Source organism: Leuciscus leuciscus, assembly GCF_965113295.1.
Source record: "Leuciscus leuciscus genome assembly, chromosome: 4".
In the NCBI taxonomy this organism is placed as follows: domain Eukaryota; kingdom Metazoa; phylum Chordata; class Actinopteri; order Cypriniformes; family Leuciscidae; genus Leuciscus; species Leuciscus leuciscus.
Window position 1 is genome coordinate 9,309,849 of NC_138728.1, and position 21,731 is coordinate 9,331,579.

Consider the following 21,731-nt stretch of genomic DNA (forward strand, 5'->3'; position numbering starts at 1 on the left):
AATAACATATTTTAATAACTAAAAGTGTAAATTAATGTGTTAATGACCACAATTGGTCAAAGCAATGTACTTCAACTTCGAGTTGTCTGCTTTAATTAATCATTAACTAATGATTTGAAAATGTATCATTTTGTTATGACTTTACTTGTTGAGGCACATGACTATTAACTAATTGTTAAGTAATATGCCATTTATGGGTTTTGACAGTTTGCACATCCAGTGAATGTGGGCAAGTTGGGCTGCACACAAATATCAGCACACCAGAATCTGAACTCCTGACCGCTGTTACACTGTGTTTAAACTGGACCAGACCAGCTGTCTACACTGGACATGACAGACCATTGCAAGTCCATTTGTTCTTCGTAACAGAGCTAGCACAAGAGCTCGGAGTACGTCAGAAATAGAGTGTGGCATCAGTTTACTGTCAGGGTTTGTCGTGTAGCGTCGAGCCACATCCAGTGTAGTATCACTGACTATAATGGACGTTCTATTGTCTTTGTCCAGTCTAGACACAGTGTTATGAAGTAGCAGCGCTCGGCCGCATGTTCTCAGTTTTCCTACGACCTCAAGCTTAACCTGACATATTCCTGTGCCATGAACAACAAGGTTCATCGGACTCTCTTGGTTGTAGATGGTTGGAAATTGAAATCCATGGCTTAGTGTGGATGTCAAAACCAAAATGGCATATTACTTAACAATTAGTTAATAGTCATGTGCCTCAACAAGTAAAGTCATAACATAATGATACATTTGCAAATCATTAGCTAATGATTAATTAAAGCAGACAATTCGAAGTTGAAGTACATAGGCTTGTTTGAGATGAGCAAAATCTGCGCAGAACCGATCACCGGTGATCAGCGCGAGATGCATGCCGGTTAGAAATGTTTTTTTTTTAATTTTTTAATTTTTATTTTTTATTGATAGCAACATTGGGTACAAACGTGTAAAACCATCAATATACAATCAAACATTTATACAGACATACCATACCAGAGACAAAGAATAAAAAAATAATAAAAAAAAATATAATAAAAAAAACATACGTATACATACTAAATAGAGGTGGAAAAATACGAATATTAAGAGGATTCGGGAAATAGGTCATAATATTTACACAAAAGTTTTCAATTTTTCTTGTTCTTTACAAGCTTGTGTGATTTAAGAAGCATATTAAGTTCCAAAATATAATGTTTAAAACATAAGGAAGACTTATTACATTTCTGCTTGTGTATAAAGAACTTAGCATATAAGATTATAAAATTTAATACAAACTCCAGGGTGCCATCTTGTGGGAAACAAAAGTGACAGATAATATCTTTCAGGGTGAATGAGTGAGTTATATTTTGAGATTGGAGAAAGTGAGTACCCAAATCTTTCCAAAACCTTTTGGTAACTGGACAATTAAAAAATAAATGAGGAATGGTTTCAGTGTTCAGGGTTTCAGTACAAAAGCTGCAGCATGTGTCAATGTCTAGAAACTTAGCAACAAAACAATTTGTAGGGTAAATGTTATGTAAAATTTTAAAGTGGACCTCTTTAGCTTTATTAGAGATACAGTATTTGTGAGGAATCAACCATGTTTTTTTCCAATTTATTTCACTTATTAAGGAATTCCAATAAAACATCCCCCTTGGAGCAATGGAGTTACTCTTTTGCAAATGTCGGCGAATATGCTTATTGTTACATTTTTTATCAGACAGTTCTACACCATCCAACATAAGTGAAAGCTGTCTGATATCTTTGTTTCCATAGCTCAGATGATTTTTAATTAATTGTCTGATTCCGATGGGGATGGCATCAGTGATAGATTTAAAATCTTTAAAAGGTATTGGGAAATCATGAGCTTCCATAAACTGTTCATAAGAGAGCATGGTGCCAGAATCATCAAATAAGCAGAGTACATGGTTAATTCCTCTATCGAACCACTTAGGGAAGAATACTGATTTATTCCTAATAAGAATGTCGCTGTTGCTCCAAAGGAGAGATTTGTGTGGTGAGAAGTTGTGATTGAAGGATAATTTCCAGGCCAAGAGGGACTGTTGATGGAAGTTGGACAGTTTGATAGGTAGTTTATTTGGTAGAAAATTACACTTTAGAAGAAACGAGAGCCCACCCAGCTTATTAAAAATAAAGTTCGGAATAAAGAAAAAAATAGAGTCAGGATTTCGAATGCACCTTTTTAACCAATTAATTTTGAATGTGTTGACCACATCTATAAAATCCAAAATCTCTAGACCTCCCTTTTCTTTAGGGTTAGAGAGAACATTCTTTTTAAGCCTATGAGACTTGTTCTTCCAAATGAAATCTAAAAAAGTCTTGTTGACTTGATTAGCAATTGAGTCCTTTACAAATAGAGACAAGGAAGGGTAAACAAAGCGAGAAAGGCCTTCTGCTTTGGAGAGTAATACTCTACCTAAGACGGACAAGTCTCTTTGTAGCCAGCAGTTGAATATTAATTTGGTTTTCTGTATCCTATTTGAAAAATGTAAGTTCTGTCTAACTATAATATTTTTACATACATGTATACCTAAATATTTTACATTCTGTTTAACTGGAATGTTATCAATAGCAGAGTCACTACAACAATGAAGTGGCATCAGCTCACACTTGGATCGATTAAGCCTTAAACCAGACGCAGAAGAGAAATTCTCCACCAGTTCAAAGACAATGCTCAACTGGTCCTTGTTGTTCAAAAAAATGGTGGTGTCGTCCGCCAGCTGTGAGATCTTTATTTCTTTTCCAAAAATCTTTATTCCTTCAAAATGTACCTCCTTTACTAAGTGTATAGCTAGTAGTTCGGTTACTAAGATAAATAAAAAGGGAGAAATGTTGCACCCCTGCCTGACCCCCCTATTAATCAGAAATCGTGGAGAAGTATTTTGATTAATTATAACAGAGCTATTTATATCTTTGTAGAGCATGCTGACAATGTCGATGAAAGGGCTTCCAAAACCAAATGCCTTGATGGCTTGTATTAAAAAAGGGTGTTCGATTGTGTCGAACGCTTTGTAGAAATCAAGAAACAAAACGAAGGCGTCAGAATCAATATTGTCAGCATAGTCAATCAAGTCTAAAACGAGCCTTATGTTATTGCTAATGTGGCGGTTTTTCATGAAACCCGTTTGAGTTTCTGCAATTATTGAATTTAAATCAGATTTTAATCTATTTGCATATACAGAGGCCAGAATTTTATAATCTATAGTTAATAATGTGATTGGACGCCAATTATCAATTAAGTGAGGGTCTTTACCAGGTTTCGGGATCAAGGAGATGATGCCTTGCTTCATTGTTGTGGTCATTTCCCCTTGATCAATACACTCCCTATACATGTGCATTAAAGGGAGTTGAATAAGCTCCCAGAAATGAATATAGAACTCCGCTCCTAGCCCATCTATCCCGGGAGATTTTCCCTTCTTCATAGCAAACAAAGCATTTTTAACCTCATTTAAAGAGAGATCAGCGTCACAAGAAGCTTTATAATCTTCACTAATAATAGGGATACTGTGCTGAATTTTTTCAAAAAAACTTACACTTTCTTCTCTGTTAAAATTAGACTGATATAAATTACCATAAAACGAGCTAACAAATTTAGAAATGTGAGTAAGATCCTTAGAGAGGGTGCCATCAATGTAGAGCTCAGTTACAGAATTTCTTTTAGCATTCCTTTTTTCTAAAGCAAAAAAATAATTGGTGTTCTTTTCGCCCTCTTCCAGCCACTTAGCCCTTGATCTAATAAATGCCCCCTTTGCCATTTCTGTATATATTTGGTCTATCTGAATTTGGATGGCTTTTAGCTCAATTTCTTCTTCTGGGTTAATGTTTCCTTTAGACATTAATTGAGTTAACTTATTCATCAAGACATGTTCTGAATTATATTTTTCTTTCTTTATTTCCTTAGATCTTTTTATAGCCAATTGTCTAATTTTATACTTGAAGTACTCCCACTTTTTCTTATGTCCATTATTAATGTCAATCTCGAAGATCTCTTTCGCTAGAAGCTTAACAGAATCATTAAAGGAGTCGTCACTCAAAAGAGTATTGTTAAACTTCCAATAACCTCTCATGCCCGATTGCGGGTCAATGGAGCCTAGTTTCAAAATAATTAAGTTGTGGTCCGAAAGGGGTGCATAAACATGTTTAACCTCATTAACAAATTGAAGAGAAGAAGAAGAAACTAAAAATAAATCAATTCTCGACTTCAAAGTCAGACTTCTATTACTCCAGGTGAAATCTTGGATGTCTGGGTTAAAAAAACGCCAAGCATCAGTCAAGGATAGGTCTGAGCACAGAGAAGAGATTAAATCGCTTCCTTGGGAGGAACGAGCCGCTCTAGGTGGGTATCTATCCTCTATTTCGTCAGGACATTCATTGAAATCCCCCGAAAGAATTATAAAGGCATTTACGTATTTTCCCTTTAAATCCCTTAGCTTGCCAGTAATGGTATTGAATAAGTTTTTGTTGTCAAAGTGTGAATTAAATCCATATACATTGCAAACTATGAAAACTGTATTGCCCTGCTTAACTATTATTGTTATCCATCTTCCGTCACTAGAGGGCACAACTTCCAAAATATCCCCCTTGAAACCATGCACAAGGATTGAGACACCAGCCGAATGATTAGAACCATGACTAAAGTGAGCAACATTACCCCATTGAGCTTTCCAGAACCCTGTATCAGAGTCACAAGAGTGCGTTTCCTGTAATAAAATCAAGTCAGCTTCAGACCTTTTACAGAATAAAAATAATGCTTTCCTTTTTGTTAAGTCCCGAATCCCTCTCACATTTAAAGACAAGACGTTAAGACGTTTAAACAAAAAGTCCATAAAGGAACAGAGATATAGAACAGAAATTACCTGAAAGTACTATTGAACTAAAAAAGTATGCAAAGACCTTACAAGAAGGTGATGATAACCTGCCTTAAAATAGTAAGAACCCTGTTGTACAAGTAGCCGTCAACTTAGAATCAAGAACGTTCGAGACGGCTGCACTTATAGTAAATGAAACTAACATGATCTCATTTAAAGTCCAACAAGGAGATCATATATTTGTATGAAAAAAAAAAAAAAAAAAAAAAAAATGAACAAAGTAAAATCTGTTAAGGTAGCACTAGTATTAAGAACTCAATCATCTCAGTCTGTAACGAGCGCTGGCAAAGTGTTCATGCCTGTCTATGGCTACAACAAAAAGGAGGATTAATCCAAGTCTAAACGACAAGGTAGCCTAGCTACATGCGTTGTATTAAATCTCCAAAACAAAATAGACAATTTAAATTATTTTCCAAAAATGCCACATGTCGACGGGGGCTTATGTGTACTTTAATACCTTTGGTAAAAGAAGATGCTCAGCCAACGAGGCTATTCCGGACAGTCAATAACTTTTCCATTGATGACAGCCGAAGCACCTCGGAATGAAGCCTTTTTCCCTTCATCACGCGCCTTCTTGATCAAAGGCCAGAGCTTCTCCCGAGCCGCTCTGTCCTCCGGAGAAAGAGCTTCGGTAATCCTGAGACGATTCTCTTGCAAATACTGAGAGTTTTTAGCTTCTTTCCAGACGGCATCACGAAGGCGACGCAAGGCAAACAAAACTATAGTTGATCTCGCAGCGCCGTCATCTCTCAGTTTCCCCACGCGATGGACGATGTCAATGCCTTGTTTCAAGTCTTCACGAAGCTTTGGTGCCATTTTCCCAAGGATGTCGATTATCTTGCCTCTGATGTCTTCATCTCTTGACTCCCTTACGCCGTGCATCTTAAGCGACCACCTTCTGCTGTAGCGTTGACACTCAGCAACAGCTTCTCTCAGGTGCTTATTTTCTTCTTGGAGCTTTGTATTGGCAACTTTCATTTTCTCCAGTGTTTGCTTGTGTTGTTGAACATCCAGTGACAGCTGTTTGACAGTTGTAGTCAGCTCCTCAACCCGTTTGGAAGTAGCTTCAGTAGTTATGCCTATAGCAGAGACTCTCCGGAGTGTTTCATCCTGCTTGCTGGTCATGGCTCGTATCGCCTCCATGAGTTCAGCATTAGCCGTCTCCCAGTTTCGCCCACCTGATTGAGATTCACGATTCCTTTTCTTGGCAGGCTTCTCTGGTGTCTCCACCGCCAAAATGGGAAATAAACCGGTGTCTGACAATGGCTCTGGGGTGGTTTCATACCAGCACATTTCGTCTCCACTCAAGGGTTTCTGGGCTACCGACTCTTGAGACTGGTTATCTTCCATGTTTAGCGACACGTGTTGAGAAGTCGTTAAACTTTCAGAGTTCCTCTTTTTCTTTTTAGATTTGGGCATTCGTGGTAGCCTACGTCTTGCTATTATGTACGTTTTTTATTAAATTTTTTTTTTTAAGGTTCTGCCATCAAATTATTTTTAAAAAATGGCAGTAATATCATAAACCCTTCGAAATTGCTCGCAGAGCGACAAGCACACGTCCTCCTACAACGCTGCCATCTTGGGAGCCCCCGTTAGAAATGTGTCCGAGTGCGGTCCGCCTGGCTCTGACGTCATGCTGACGTATGTCAAAAATCTCTCGCGAGCGCAAGGCGCACGTGTCGGATTCTGCAGTCGAGCGCAGTTGCTCTCCACCGACTGCGCTGATCAAAAGCACGATGGGAAACGACTTGCTGACGACACAGCTTAATGCTCATTGGTTTAAACAACTGTGATGTATTGTTCTCTTTTAAAATGTTTGATTTTAAAACTCTAATATCAGGTTTTATGTGTATATGTTATGTGTGAATATTCCCAAACTAACTGACAGTGCGATCTCTTTGGGTTATGCAATTTAATTTTTATAAAAAAAAGAAAATAAATAAAAACACATATGTCTGTATTAAAGAAAAAAAACAATAAACATGATAAACATGTATTTGGAATGGAATTAAATAACAAGTACTTTGGGTGTCTTGTTCATTTTATTTATTTTCATATAAAAGCAACAGAACTTAAATTCCATCCAGTTTATTAGCAACACTGTGCACGAGCGTGAATCCCGTGAATCCCGCGATATCCATCTTTGATCTCACAGGTGTCAGATCCACTGCGAGAAGAGAGAACTGTCCGGCTTGCCTGCGATTTTTTCACTCCTCCTCTCACTGCAGCCGCCTACTCTCGCATACATTCCAGGCGAGGCAAGGCGCATCTCAAACAAGCCTATTGACTTCAACCCATTATGGTAATTAACGCATTAATTTACACTATTCGTTAATAAAATGTTATTAAGGAATTAATACATTATGACACATTTAATCAATAACAATTCATATATTACTTAATCTATTAATCATTTAGAATCTTTATTAGTTTCTGATGCAGTAATCATTAATTAATGGTTTAGTTCTTCATGAGTCATACATTAACAAATGATTATCTGTGCATTAATTAAGCATGACTTAATGCAGATTAGTGCACCGGCACCCGTATTGTAAAGTGTTACTAACTTTTCATCAGCTCTCTTAGCAATTCTGAAGAAAAAGAGACTTGTCTTGTCTGCTCAGGGGAGAAAGATAGAGGGGAGGGGCTTCTGACAACCACCAATCATATTCAGAGTTAACCTTAGAGAACAGTTACAACAACAAATCAGCCAATATACCTCCATATATATCAAGAGAATGCTTCTGTTGATGAACGGTACTCCTCCACCTTTCAGACAATTTATTGAAGATACACACATGATAAAGTCACCCAGCTGTCATGAGAGTGAATGTGGGAAACACTTCAGTGTACATACAGCGCCAGAGTCTGACACCTGCAGAGAAGAGATATAAGCACTGATAACTAACTGCTGACCACAAACACTGAGAAGACAGAAATGCATATCAAAGGTCTATTCCTGAATACAAGTATTTAACATTTCATAGAATAGTATTGAACTTTTGCATTTTGTGTACAGAAAACAGTTTGTTGAAACAAAATTCACAATAATGATAATAATAATAATAATAATAATAATAATGACATAATATCCATGCACATAGTCAGTCTGAATTTAATTCCTAAACAGAAAAATAAAATCAAAATCAAAACAACAGTAAAATTGGACAGAAATATGAAACAAGTACATAAAATGCATGCTGTAGGCACCCCGTGTACTGTTTCTCAAAAACCCTCTGCAGGACATAAAGTGAACAACATGCTCTTCTGCTCAGTTCAAAGAGTCATTACATTCTTTTGAGGGAAAGATCCTTGATCACAGCTGCTGTTTGTAAACTGATTTCCCAAAGTACATTCCAACGTTCTTTAGCTAAATATATATTTCCACCATCAGTGGGTCTACATTCAAAAGAAAAATTATATTTATTATTTTTTTATATTTATTTATATTTTTAAGAGGCTGTGAAATAATAAAGACTGGAGCAGTGGAAGTTAAAGCATATGATATTATAACAATTATAAACAAATTAATAAAAATGTTTTAGTGCAGTGGTATCACAAAAACAATGAGATTTGTAAAAACCTCTGGAAAGAGAAATTTAAACTTTTTGAAAAAGCCATGAAAGCAAAGCATTTTTTTCAGACAAAAACTGATTAAACGCAATTGATTTAGTAGATTTCAATACAAAATGTTACATAAAAGATTGGCGAACAGCACTTGTATAGCATCAAAGACACTTAAACTCTACAGAAAACGTACTCGGTTACTAACGTAACCTCGGTTCTCTCTAGAAGAGGGAACGAGTACTGCGTAAGATATCTTACGCTAGGGGAAAATCCTTTTTCCGCGAGATATTGAAGCCAAAAATTATCCTTAATAATCCTTAATCCTTAAAAAATGGGCGTGGTCTAGGCCTATAAATACCGCTCGCAGGCAGCTATTATCTGGTTTTTCATCATCAAAGCAACCAGAGTGTACGCATGCACGGCAAGATACGCAGTACTCGTTCCCTCTTCTAGAGAGAACCGAGGTTACGTTATTAACCGAGTACGTTCTCTTACGAGAGGTCTCTCGTACTGCGTAAGATATCTTACGCTAGGGGACCCAATGCAAAACGCCGTGCATGCTGAGATCTGACACCAAAGACCCAAGGGTGAAAGCCCGGGGTTCATATAGTGCACAATCACCCAGGGAACTCACAGGGAGTCCGGGAAGAGGGAGGGGCGAAGCCGCACTCTTCCACATATGGCAGCGTCGCTTAGACGCGAATTTCATCATACAGACAGGGCGGGGTACGGCCTGAACTGATGGGGAAATGTGGGTCTTACACAGTTTGCCCAGGCACATCTTGTGCTACTGCTTTTCACTGTCGATCATCGAGCTGTGCTCAGTAGACGCAGCATTCTGAGCTGACAGCATCAGGACAGATAATACTGGTTAACTAGACCGACAGCAGCCTGGCCTGCAGGGCGGGAACCTCTAGGTTGTAAAACCTTATAAATGTAGACGGGGAGACCCAGCCCGCCGCCGTACAAATATCTTGCAAGGTAATCCCACTCGACCAGGCCTACGAAGAGGCCATGCCTCTCGTGGAGTGCGCTCTGACACCCAACGGGCACTGCATGCCCTTGGAGGCGTATGCCAGCGCTATAGCATCAACTATCCATCGGGATAGGCTCTGTTTCGACGTGGCTAGTCCCTTAGAAAAGAGCTGCTCCGTCTGTCTGAAAACAGACGAGCGAGACACATAAGCTCGTAATGCCCTGACTGGGCAAAGGAGGCCCGCGTCTCTTTCCTCATCAGGGACCGGTAGGGCTGACAGGGAGATAACCTGCGCCCTAAACGGTGTGTTGAGGGATTTCGGAACATAACCGTGCTTAGGTTTGAGTATAACTTTCGAGTCATTAGGCCCAAACTCCATGCACGTCGCGCTCACAGAGAGCGCGTGTAAGTCCCCTATGCGCTTCACTGAAGCGAGAGCCAGCAGAAACACAGTCTTGAAAGACAGATGTTTCAGATCAATCGTCTGTAAAGGCTCGAATGGTCCACCTTTCATGGCTTCCAGTACCGTAGAAAGGTCCCATACGGGGACTGAGGGAGGTCTGGGAGGATTCAGTCTCTTAGCCCCTCTAAGGAAGCGGATGACTAAATCGTTCCTTCCTATTGACTGACCAAGCATTGTCCTTGAGAATGCTGCTATAGCCGCCACATAAACTTTGAGCGTGGAAGGGGTCCTGCCCTTATCCAACAGCTCTTGTAGGAAGGAAAGCACCTCCGTCACTCCACAGTCTGTGGGTGACACACCACGGGCTGTGCACCAGCCCGAAAACACTGACCATTTCGAGGAGTAGAGCCGTCTCGTAGACGGAGCTCTAGCCTGCGTGATCGTGTTTAATACTCCCTTAGGGAGTTCAACATGTACCCGTTGATGGCCCAGACATGAAGGGACCACAATTCCGGGTGAGGATGCCAGATCGAGCCGTGGGCCTGAGAGAGGAGGTCTCTCCTCACTGGCACTGGCCACGGGGCAGTGCTCGCTAACTGCATCACAACTGGGAACCAAGGTTGGTTTTCCCAGAACGGTGCTACAAGCAGTACTGAGCATCCTTCTTCCCTGATCCGCTCTATCACCTGAGGCAGGAGAGAGACGGGGGGGGGAAAGCATCGAGCGGGCGGCGGGGCCATACATGAGCCAGCGCGTCCCTGCTCTTGGAGAAAAATTCCGGACAGTGAGCGTTTTCTTGAGACGCGAACAGGTCTACTTCCGCCCTGCCAAATTTCTTCCACAGCAGTTGGACTGTCTGTGGGTGTAGAGACCATTCGCCTGCCGGAACATTGTTCCTGGACAGTCTGTCTGGTCCTATATTTTAGGAGCCCTGGCACGTGCGCTGCTCTGAGCGAGCGCAGGTTGCGCTGAGCCCATACCAGGAGGCGTTCTGATAGCCTGTACAGGCTCCTGGACCTGAGGCCGCCCTGGCGATTTATGTAGGACACCACAGACATGTTGTCCGAGCGGACCAGGACGTGGCGTCCTTTTATTTGGGGACAAAAACGCGTCAGCGCGTTGTCTACTGCCAGCATTTCGAGGCAGTTTATGTGCAGGAGCTTCTCCCGTTCTGACCACTGGCCGAAGAACGGTCTGCCCTCGAGCAGCGCTCCCTATCCCGAGGTGGATGCGTCCGTGGACACCACTCTCACCCTCGAGGAAGTCCCCTGGCTTACACCTGATTGGTACCAGTCGTCCGCTCTCCAAGGTTTCAGAGCTGTGACGCACTTCTGATTGACCTTGAGGGGAAGCAGACCGGATGCCCACGCGTGGCGTGGGACTCGCGCTTTCAGCCAAAACTGCAGCGGGCGCATGCGGAGCAGGCCCAGCTGGAGCACTGATGATGCTGAGGCCATGAGACCCAGCATCTTCTGAAATTTCTTGAGCGGGACAGACGCGCCGCAGCGGAACGAGCTCACTTTGCGCTGAATGTCTACCGCGCGCTGTGGTGATAGTCGCGCTATCATGGACAGCGAGTCCAACTCTGTGCCCAGGAAAGATATCGTCTGACTGGGGGACAGAGAGCTCTTCGCCCAATTGACTCTGAGACCCAAATTCTCGAGGTGATCGAGTAAAATTGTCGTGTTCTCTATGAGCACTGAGCGAGATTGCGCTAGAATCAGCCAATCGTCCAAATAGTTCAGTACTTGCACGCCCCTCAATCTGAGGGGTGCGAGCGCCGCATCCATGCACTTCCATGCTACTTCTGTTTTACCGTGGTCTCAAAGCGCCCTATAGAGGCTTCTTCTCCAGCTCCAGCGATGCGTGTGCTTCGCTTGAAGGATGAAAAATCAGATAATAGCTGCCTGCGAGCGGTATTTATAGGCCTAGACCACGCCCGTTTCGGCGGGACGTGACGCAGCGGGCGCGAAGCACCCTCATTGGGTCTGGCGTCACGCCAGGCCTCGCTCGATAGGCTGCTGCAGTTGCCGCAGAGCAGCCAATAGGCGCGCGAGCTGCCTCGCCTATGTCTGCATGCTGCCGCAACGCGTTTTGCATTATTACAAAATTAAGGATAATTTTTGGCTTCAATATCTCGCGGAAAAAGGATTTTCCCCTAGCGTAAGATATCTTACCTCTCGAGAGACCTCTCGTAAGAGAACTTAAATCTTTGAAAGGATTTGAGGCAGTGGGTGTGGTTTCAGTTATAAAGTCCCTCCCAGTTATAAAGTTTTCCTGGCTCCTCCTCCACATAATCATAGTCTGTTATTAGAAAACAAGAGCAAATTAATTGATCAATATATGCTTTAAAAAGTATTATAAATGAAAATCAATATTGGCAGTCAAGTTAAATGAGCTATATGATCACAGAAATTGATATTATAAAACGATAAAAACCCCCGTAAATTTAAGGTAAAAAGATGTCAGTAACGTACCAAACATGCCACTCATACATTCCCTGATATTCTTCACATCATCATATTCCTCCTGAACACCTTCTAATATAAATGTTTCTATTATTAATTACATGAGTTTATATGCCACTATAATTTGAAGACAGACAAACAAACAAAGACTTTTTTTTTAAATTTGAGAGAGTGATTTGAATCCCACACCTGCTTTATCATTGGAGAATTGTCGTACAATGATGACATCATCATAGTTTTCTGGCAAGTCAAAAGAGACAAATAAACAAAATAATGAAAAATTAAATGCATGCATTAAATGTGCAAGATTTTGGATTTTGAAACAGTGCATATGTATAATTAAAATGCATATAAATCTATATTGTTAAAACCTGTAGAAATGATAATTAGAAATAAACCTGTATCACGAGATCTCAGTCCAACAGTGATTATATCATCATAATTCTCAGGTGTGATTTGCTGCTCTTCTAAATGAGTTAACAGCAAGGAGGAAATAAACAAAAACTGCTTTAACTATTCAGAGGTCCAATAGTTCATTTAATTTAGTGAAATGAGTTCAAGTCACTGACCTTTATTTGACCCTTCAGTGGTGGTGATGTCATTATAGTAGTCAGGTGCGGCTCCTACTGCGAAATTTGCTTTTAAAAGCATCGATGAAAAAAAAGAGAGATTCAATAAATCCTTATATGAATTATTACGTGCTGGATGGTTTATATAATTTAAACTCAGTTAAGATAACCAGCTAAGAGAATGTTTTTAATTAATTCAACATCCATTCATTTCTGTATGTAGCAGATATTTATAGTTGAGTCCTCTAACCTGAAATAAGCTCATCAGCATCTTCATACCCAGAATGCTCTTCTTCTGAAAGGACACTTCCTGTTATGGAGAAGTAGATTCATCAGACACATGTTCACAGGTGTAAATCAACCAAAATCCCCAATTCCTTTGAATCACAACACTAACCCTGTATCATTTCAGATAACACAACTGGATCTATGTGATTTATTCTACTCTCCGCTATGAATAAAGTGATTATGATCTCCACAAATCAGACTCTATGACATTTACTCACCCCTCTGAGTGAAGAAACTCTGTCTATTAGTGGGTCTGTGATGAATCTCCTCATAAACGGCCTCAGTCGTCGTCCTGTGTCTCCTCTTAGAGAGAGCTGTGAGTGTAGACAGACAAACCTGCTGTCAGTTCACAACACATGACTGATCACACACTGAATAAGACACAATATGACAGTCTCTGGATCTCTCCTACCTCTCCTCATCACTCTGTTCTGCTGAATCAGTATAAGCAGTGGCACTAAGAGCAGTAAGAGCAAAACTCCCAGTACAACCACAAGCACAGAGAGAGACACTGGAGGAGTTTGTGGAGGAGTGACTGATGTTGAGCGCACTGTCTGAGAAACTGGAGGAGAAGCTGATGTTGTTGTGGCAGGAGTAGTGGACACTGACAAATCTGACAAAGTGTCACAAACAGTATTATTAGCACTAAAATTATATAAAAAAAAAAAAAAAGAAGACAAATATTGGTCAGTGTTTTGCAGTAACCTGCACAGGTGAGTCCAGCGTGCTCTTTGTGGGAGCAGTCAGTGTGGTTCTTCAGGGAGAGAGGACAGTCCCACAGGTGAATCTCATTCCCTCTGCACTCGACTCTGTTCAGCCACACAACACCTTCACCAGCACCAAAGACTGAATTCCCATCAGCCCTCAGTGCTGCTCCACAACCCAGCTGCCTGCAGACCACCTGAGCATCGCTGATGTCCCACAGATCAGCACATACTGAACCCCACACAGCGTTATGATACACCTCCAGCCTCCCAGAGCACCGGCCCAAACCGCCACTCAGTCTGAGAGGAAGGCGTTCTAAATTGCACATAGAAGACAACACATTAATATCCAGAAGAGTATTCTGGTCACATGGCTGTTATGATGTTCTTTGCCATCAAATTAACTTACCTGAACACTGTCTCTGGTAGGGAGATGTAGACCATGTCAAATAGCTTCGAGGGGATTCAAGACTTTTATGTTCTGGATTCACAAGTTAGAGCATTATAAACATTATTCATTTTTGTTAATGTTTATTAATAAACATGCTAATGTTAACTAATGAAACCTTTTTGTAAAGTGTTACCAAAAAAAGAGAGCATGTCTCCATAATGCTGACAATTTACAGTGTCGCAATGACTGTCTTTTGGCAGTGCCGCAGCTGTCAAGAGTTCAATGTGAGTAGATGACATGAAGCGGCCTGAGTTAAACTACACTGATAACAGGTGGGCGTAAATTTCCCAATACAGCTGCAGATCGCAGTGAAGTTCAGTGGGATTTTTGTCCCCAAAATAATAAGCAGCAGTCATATACCTTATTTGGGGAGTATTTTAACTTATGGTGCTGCAAGTCATGCTCCTTTTCTCTCATCAGTATTTGGCACAGAATGCAATTCATACATGTTTGTGGGGTAGTGCTCAAAACAGAATTCCTTCATTTTATTGGCTTGACCCTGAGCTTATTTGTATTCTCAGTAGTGTTCAAAAAGTTTGTTTAATTAATTCAGTTGCTGTTTTTATCTAGTATTAACATGGGTTACTATGGAGACCAGAAAAAGGACAACGGACGTTCAAATATGTCATGGCAGCACTCATTGGTTGCTCAGGAAAAAAGGTGGATAATATATTATATTATACCTTACCTGAGCAGGTGATTTTGGCCACTTCATTTTCACCACAGTCATTCTTTCCCAAAGGTGAAGATGGACACTGCCACAGATTTGTATCTTGTGGTCGACATTTTACTTTATCCAGCCAGTTACGAGCTGATTCCACCCTTGTTATAGAATTGGAAAAAGCACCAGATCTTCCACAGTTCAGCTCTTGACAGATCAGACTCACTGTGTCTAGTTCCATCTGGTTCCAGCACACATTACCCCAGGACCCATTGTAGAAAACCTCCACATTCCCTTCACAGCCCTCAGTTAACCTGATCTCTTTAAACTCTAGATGGAAACATGAACACAACCTAATAGCTTTCATCGAACTCCATTTATTTCAACAACTGAATTTTACATATATATGGATGACTGAAATATACCAAATAATATTTTAGATTTTAAATGTTAAAGAAAAAAGTTTTGTTTTTTAGTTGTGTTTACCTGAGCACACGACTCCTACATCCTCCTTGTGTTGACAGTCATGTTTCCCCCAGCCTGGAGAAGAGCAGTTCCATAGAGACGTCTCATTCCCCTCACACTCCACCTCATCCAGCCATATGGGTCCAGAACCAGGACCAAACCAGGCTGGTACCTGCTGGTCACTGAGGGCCACTCCACACTGCAGCTGTCTGCACACCACATGGGCATCTTTAATATCCCAGGAGTCATCACACACTGTCCCCCATGAGCCGCTGTGAAAAACCTCCAGCCTCCCTGCACAGTCTCCCCCAGAACCCACCAGCCTGATGGACCCGCGACCTGATATTCAGAGAGAGAAAAACACATTATTGATCACTAACAACTGAAGAATCTGCCCAGATGATGTTGTTCTCACCAAGGCAGGTGATTGACAGCTGTTGTGTGGAGCTGCAGTTGAGAGTTTGTGGAGAGCTGCAGTTCCCCAGATGAGCTTCACTCCCAGAGCACTGGAAGCCCGTCACACACTCATGACTGTGTTCAGGACTGGATGAAGAGGAGCCGGAGAAGTTCAGCACAGAGCCACAGCCCAGCTGTCTGCAGACCACAGAGGATTCAGTGAGACTCCAGGAGACCAGCAGAACTCTCCTCCAGACCTGATGGATGGAAACTTCCAGCTCCCCCTCACACTGTCTCTCTCCAGACAACCGCACCAGACCGTCATGAACAGCCACAGAGGAACCTGAGGAGAAGATCTCATGTTTTACTAAAATAAGAATTGTGTTATAACATGGTGACTCTCAGTGTCAAATATAATTTTACCAGAGCAGACGACTCCAACATCTCGTCTATGAGAACATTCAGCTCGACTCCATGAAGAGACGGAACATTCTGAGAGTTTTGTTTCATTCCCGTCACAATCAAACACGTCAGCCCAGATTTCACCACTTCCCTCTCCAAACCAGTCTGATCCCACAACAGACACAGCAATCCCACAATTCATCTGTCTACAGAGGACACTGGCAGCTCTCATATCCCAGCATGCATCACACACTGAGCCCCACTCATTAAGGAACCGAAGCTCCACTCTTCCAGAGCAGGAGTCTGAACCGTTCATGAGTTTAGCATCTGTGTAACCTGAATAAAGAACATAGAGGTTAAAATAAAGTATAATGCAGCTGACAGAGAACATATACTGTTTTAAATATAAACAAAGAGACACTGAATATTTATAATTTACCAGAGCAGATCAGGCCCACATTATAGTCACTGGTACAGCTTTGTTTGTGTGATAATGAAATTGAGCAAAATGAAATCTGAGACTCATTTCCTTTGCACTGAATCTCTTGTGTCCACATCTGAGCGTCTCCTTTGCCAAAAGCATCTTCTCCCAGCACCTGTACAGGAGCCCCACAGTCCAGCTCTCTACACACAACCTCTGCATCCTGCTGGTCAAAGGCAGCGTCACACACTGAAACCCACGACTGATCATCAAGTATCTCTAACCTCCCAGAGCACAGGTGAGATCCATTAATGAGTCTGGAAGCTTGATGACCTGTTAATATGACAAAAACAAATGCTTGATAGTTAAATACAATAAACATACAAACAGTTTTCCAAACAAAATATTCTTTATATCACAACAAATTAATGGGCAATCAGTTAAATTATTCACCCGAACAGATGACACCGGCATCATAATTGTGAGTACAGGCATGTTCGCTCCATCCTGCTGACCCACAGTTCTTCAGTGTTGACTCTGATCCAGTGCATAATAAATCCATCCAGACTGGTCCTGATCCTGGTCCAAAATGAGCATCACCCAGAGCATCTACAGGTTCTCCACAGTCCAGCTCTCTACACACCACTGCAGCATCAGGCAAATCCCAGTCATAGTGACACACTGTTCCCCACTGACCTCTATGAAGAACCTCCACTCTACCAGCACAGCGACTGTGACCACCAACCAGCCTCACATTCTTTATATCTAAGTGACAGAAAAATACAGATAGAGACTGTGGGTGCATCTCCGTAAGCACACTAGTTCGTGTATCAGTATTTTGTACACAAATTCAGCACTGGTATAAAGCACACTGGCTCACTACACATTTGGGCACTGATTTTTCAATTCCGGTGATATGACTAGGTGCTTGTGTCATTAAACGTCACCACTGGTATTTATTAACAACACACATAACATCTTTCTGAAATTTGTTATGCTGTTTAAAGTATGTTATGAAATATACTTTGATTGTTGTTATATACAGTGGGGAGAACAAGTATTTGATACACTGCCGATTTTGCAGGTTTTCCTACTTACAAAGCATGTAGAGGTCTGTAATTTTGATCATAGGTACTCTTCAACTGTGAGTGATGGAATCTAAAACAAAAATCCAGAAAATTACATTGTATGATTTTTAAATAATTAATTTGCATTTTATTGCGTGACATAAGTATTTGATCACCTACCAACCAGTACGAATTCCTGCTCTTTTATTAACTGCACCTGTTTGAACTCGTTACCTGTATAAAAGACACCTGTCCACACACTCAATCAAACAGACTTCAACCTCTCCACAATGGCCAAGACCAGAGAGCGTTGTAAGGACATCAGGGATAAAATTGTAGACCTGCACAAGGCAGGGATGGGCTACAGGACAATAGGCAAGCAGCTTGGTGTAGGGATGGGGAAATGAAGCCTCATGAATCACTGAGGCTTTCTCCTGACTGTTCCGGGAAAAGATTCAAAGCTTCGAGAGTGTCGAGAACTGGTCGAGAACAGCGCCATCTGGTGGTTATTTAAAATAAAGCAGCCAGAAGCCTGTGTTAGAAGCTCTGGCAGATGAAGCAACCACAACACACTCCATAGTTTCAATGTTATGTGTACAAATAAAAGCCTTACATGTTTGTGTTTGATTTGTTCATTAAATAAATTCATTTTCCCATTAAAGTGTGACAATAAAATATAATATAAGCTTATATGATTCAACAAGATTTAATGTAAGCCTACTCTCTGTCTCTGTCTCTATCTCTCTCTCTGTCTCTCTCTCTCTCTCTCTCTGTCTCTCTCTCTCTCTCTCTCTGTCTCTCTCTCTCTCTCTCTCTCTCTCTCTCTCTCTCTCTCTCTCTCTCTCTCTCTCTCTCTCTCTCTCTCTCTCTCTCTCTCTCTCTCCACACACACACACACAAAATGAATAAGGACATTGTCTGATAGGATCATCTGTTATTAAATGCGCTTATGACACTTGTTACTGATAGTGCTTAGCTGTAGGAATGACAGAAAGGTGATAAAGTTTTTAATTATATTTATTATTTTTGGCTGTTGCCATTGCTCTAAATACAAACCCTTCACCAAACACCAACACCCTATCCCCTCTCCCCTAAACCCACCCTAAACCCAAATACCAACACCAAATGACCTAAAATCACCAAAAAATGCAAAGATTTTATAATAACAAAAAGACACAAAAACAACAAAAAATAATAGCCTAAGTAGTGAAAAATAAATGTTGGTTATTTAAATGTAATATATTGATTAACTTTCAAAGTACAACACTCTCCTCACAAACACATCAACCAGACTGAGGCAACAATGACTCGTTAAATACGATCTGGAGTTCGAGCCTTCTGACACCCAAAGCGAAACGCGCACGTGATTTGACAGAAAGTGAGGCTTCGTTTGTCATCGATCACGTGACTCTAGTAAACCGATACACGCCCCGATACGGGGCTTCACTAGAAATTGTGTCGCTTGTGTGATACGCGCATCGAAGCTTCAGTGTCATACGTAACATCAATAGCTTGGTGAGAAGGCAACAATTGTTGGTGCAATTATTAGAAAATGGAAGAAGTTCAAGATGATGGTCAGTCTCCCTCGGTCTGGGGCACCATGCAAGATCTCACGTGGGGCATCAATGATCATGAGGAAGGTGAGGGATCAGCCCAGAACTACACGGCAGGACCTGGTCAATGACCTGAAGAGAGCTGGGACCACAGTCTCAAAGAAAACCATTAGTAACACACTATGCCGTCATGGATTAAAATCCTGCAGCGCATGGAAGTTCACCTGCTCAAGCCAGCGCATGTCCAGGCCTGTCTGAAGTTTGCCAATGACCATCTGGATGATCCAGAGGAGGAATGGGAGAAGGTCATGTGGTCTGATGAGACAAAAATAGAGCTTTTTTGTCTAAACTCCACTCGCCGTGTTTGGAGGAAGAAGGATGAGTACAACCCCAAGAACACCATCCCAACCATGAAGCATGGAGGTGGAAACATCATTCTTTGGGGATGCTTTTCTGCAAAGGGGACAGGACGACTGCACCGTATTGAGGGGAGGATGGATGGGGCCATGTATCGCGAGATCTTGGCCAACAACCTCCTTCCCTCAGTAAGAGCATTGAAGATGGGTCGTGGCTGGGTCTTCCAGCATGACAACGATCCGAAACACACAGCCAGGGCAACTAAGGAGTGGCTCCGTAAGAAGCATCTCAAGGTCCTGGAGTGGCCAAGCCAGTCTCCAGACCTGAACCCAATAGAAAATCTTTGGAGGGAGCTGAAAGTCCGTATTGTCTAGCGACAGCCCCGAAACCTGAAGGATCTGGAGAAGGTCTGTATGGGGGAGTGGGCCAAAATCCCCACTGCAGTGTGTGCAAACCTAGTCAAGAACTACAGGAAACGTTTGATCTCTGAAATTGCAAACAAAGGTTTCTGTACCAAATATTAAGTTCTGCTTTTCTGATGTATCAAATCCTTATGTCATGCAATAAAATGCTAATTAATTACTTAAAAATCATACAATGTGATTTTCTGGATTTTTGTTTTAGATTCCGTCACAAAAATTTGACTTCTACATGACTTCTTAAACCTGCAAAATCAGCAGTGTATCAAATACTTGTTCTCCCCACTGTATATATCTCAAACATTTTAGCCAAATTTTAATTATAAATATTTACTACACTGTTCACTACCTATCTACTGATGTTTATACTGACATATTGGTTTGTGCGATTTGTTTTGCACTTAACAGAATTTTCATCAAGGGGAACGTAGTGAGCATCTAGTTTTTGGAGTGCATTGTGGGATTTTTAGGGAGCGAACATTCCAGTGAACTTGAAGGATTTTGTGATTGAGACAGACCTTAAAATGGCTGGCTCCTTGGTCAGTGTTCAGACTGTGAAATATGAAGCTGACTGAGATGCACCCTATTAGTAAAAGGTATGATATTACTATATTCTTTTAACTCACCAGCACAGATCAGCCCCTGGTAATTATCATGTGAACAGCTGTTTTTGTATAAGGATGTTGGACAGAGGTGAATCTGAGACTCATTTCCTCTGCACTGAATCTCTTGTGTCCACATCTGAGCGTCTCCTTTGCCAAAAGCATCTTCTCCCAGCACCTGTACAGGAGCCCCACAGTCCAGCTCTCTACACACAACCTCTGCATCCTGCTGGTCAAAGGCAGCGTCACACACTGAAACCCACGACTGATCATCAAGTATCTCCAACCTCCCAGAGCAACTGGAGTTTCCAATAAGCCTGACACCTGAAGTAGCAAGAGATAAGAAACGTTTCAATTTTGTTTGTCTAAAGGTGTGTAATTCTTGTCATTATTGTTCTACCATAAAGCTCCACTTATTAATGTGAAAGGAGTAAAACAGTCAAATTACTCTATCTCTCATGTCAATCCATATCATATGACTTTCATTTTTATGGAACATAAAAGGGGAATTTTACAGACTATCCTGGTAGTCTTTTCAATTTAATGAAAGTAAAAAATTAAATAAATAAAAACATTGTGTGCTCTACAGAACAAAGTCATAGAGGTTTGAAAGACAAAGTAAATGATGACTGATTTTTCATTTTTGGTTGAACTTTCCCTTTAAGGCAGTTGAATTATCAGTGATGTGAAAACAGTGCAGGGTTTGGAGCAGTTTACCTGAGCAGATTACTCCTGCATCTTTAGTATGATCACAGTCATAAAACCCCCAATTTATTGTTCCACAGTTCTTCAGTGTAGATTCTGATCCCGAACATAACGTGCGATTTGTCCAGATTGGTCCTGATCCTGGTCCAAAATGAGCATCACCAAGAGCATCTACAGGTTCTCCACAGTCCAGCTCTCTACACACCACTGCAGCATCAGGCAAATCCCAACCAGCACCACACACTGTTCCCCACTGACCTCTATGAAGAATCTCCACTCTACCAGCACAGCGATTGTGACCACCAACCAGCCTTACTCTCAAATTGTCTATAAAATAAATAAAGAGGGAGTAAAGACATATGGACAAAAGGAAAGAATGAGTAAAAAAGTAT

General features: G+C 41.3%; 2 protein-coding genes across 2 annotated transcripts in view; both read right to left on the reverse strand.

Annotated features, from left to right (window-relative positions):
* Positions 1-21,731, reverse strand: part of LOC309496471 (uncharacterized protein) — a 197,505-nt gene that overhangs the window by 143,644 nt on the left and 32,130 nt on the right. The window contains exons 2-14 of the mRNA XM_082166460.1: positions 21,352-21,666; positions 20,659-20,958; positions 17,090-17,401; positions 16,655-16,969; positions 16,237-16,551; positions 15,794-16,156; positions 15,439-15,756; positions 14,980-15,282; positions 14,250-14,321; positions 13,602-14,156; positions 13,355-13,450; positions 13,099-13,158; positions 5,402-6,208 (exon numbers count right to left, since the gene is read on the reverse strand). Coding sequence (XP_082022586.1) covers positions 5,402-6,208; positions 13,099-13,158; positions 13,355-13,450; positions 13,602-14,156; positions 14,250-14,321; positions 14,980-15,282; positions 15,439-15,756; positions 15,794-16,156; positions 16,237-16,551; positions 16,655-16,969; positions 17,090-17,401; positions 20,659-20,773 — 3,631 coding nt within the window. The 5' untranslated portion in view covers positions 20,774-20,958; positions 21,352-21,666. The remainder of the gene's footprint in view (positions 1-5,401; positions 6,209-13,098; positions 13,159-13,354; positions 13,451-13,601; positions 14,157-14,249; positions 14,322-14,979; positions 15,283-15,438; positions 15,757-15,793; positions 16,157-16,236; positions 16,552-16,654; positions 16,970-17,089; positions 17,402-20,658; positions 20,959-21,351; positions 21,667-21,731) is intronic.
* LOC309496275 (uncharacterized protein) overlaps positions 7,464-21,731 on the reverse strand; it is a 66,140-nt gene continuing 51,872 nt past the window's right edge. The window contains exon 12 of the mRNA XM_082166267.1: positions 7,464-8,632. The gene's annotated coding sequence lies outside the window, so the exon portion shown is untranslated. The remainder of the gene's footprint in view (positions 8,633-21,731) is intronic.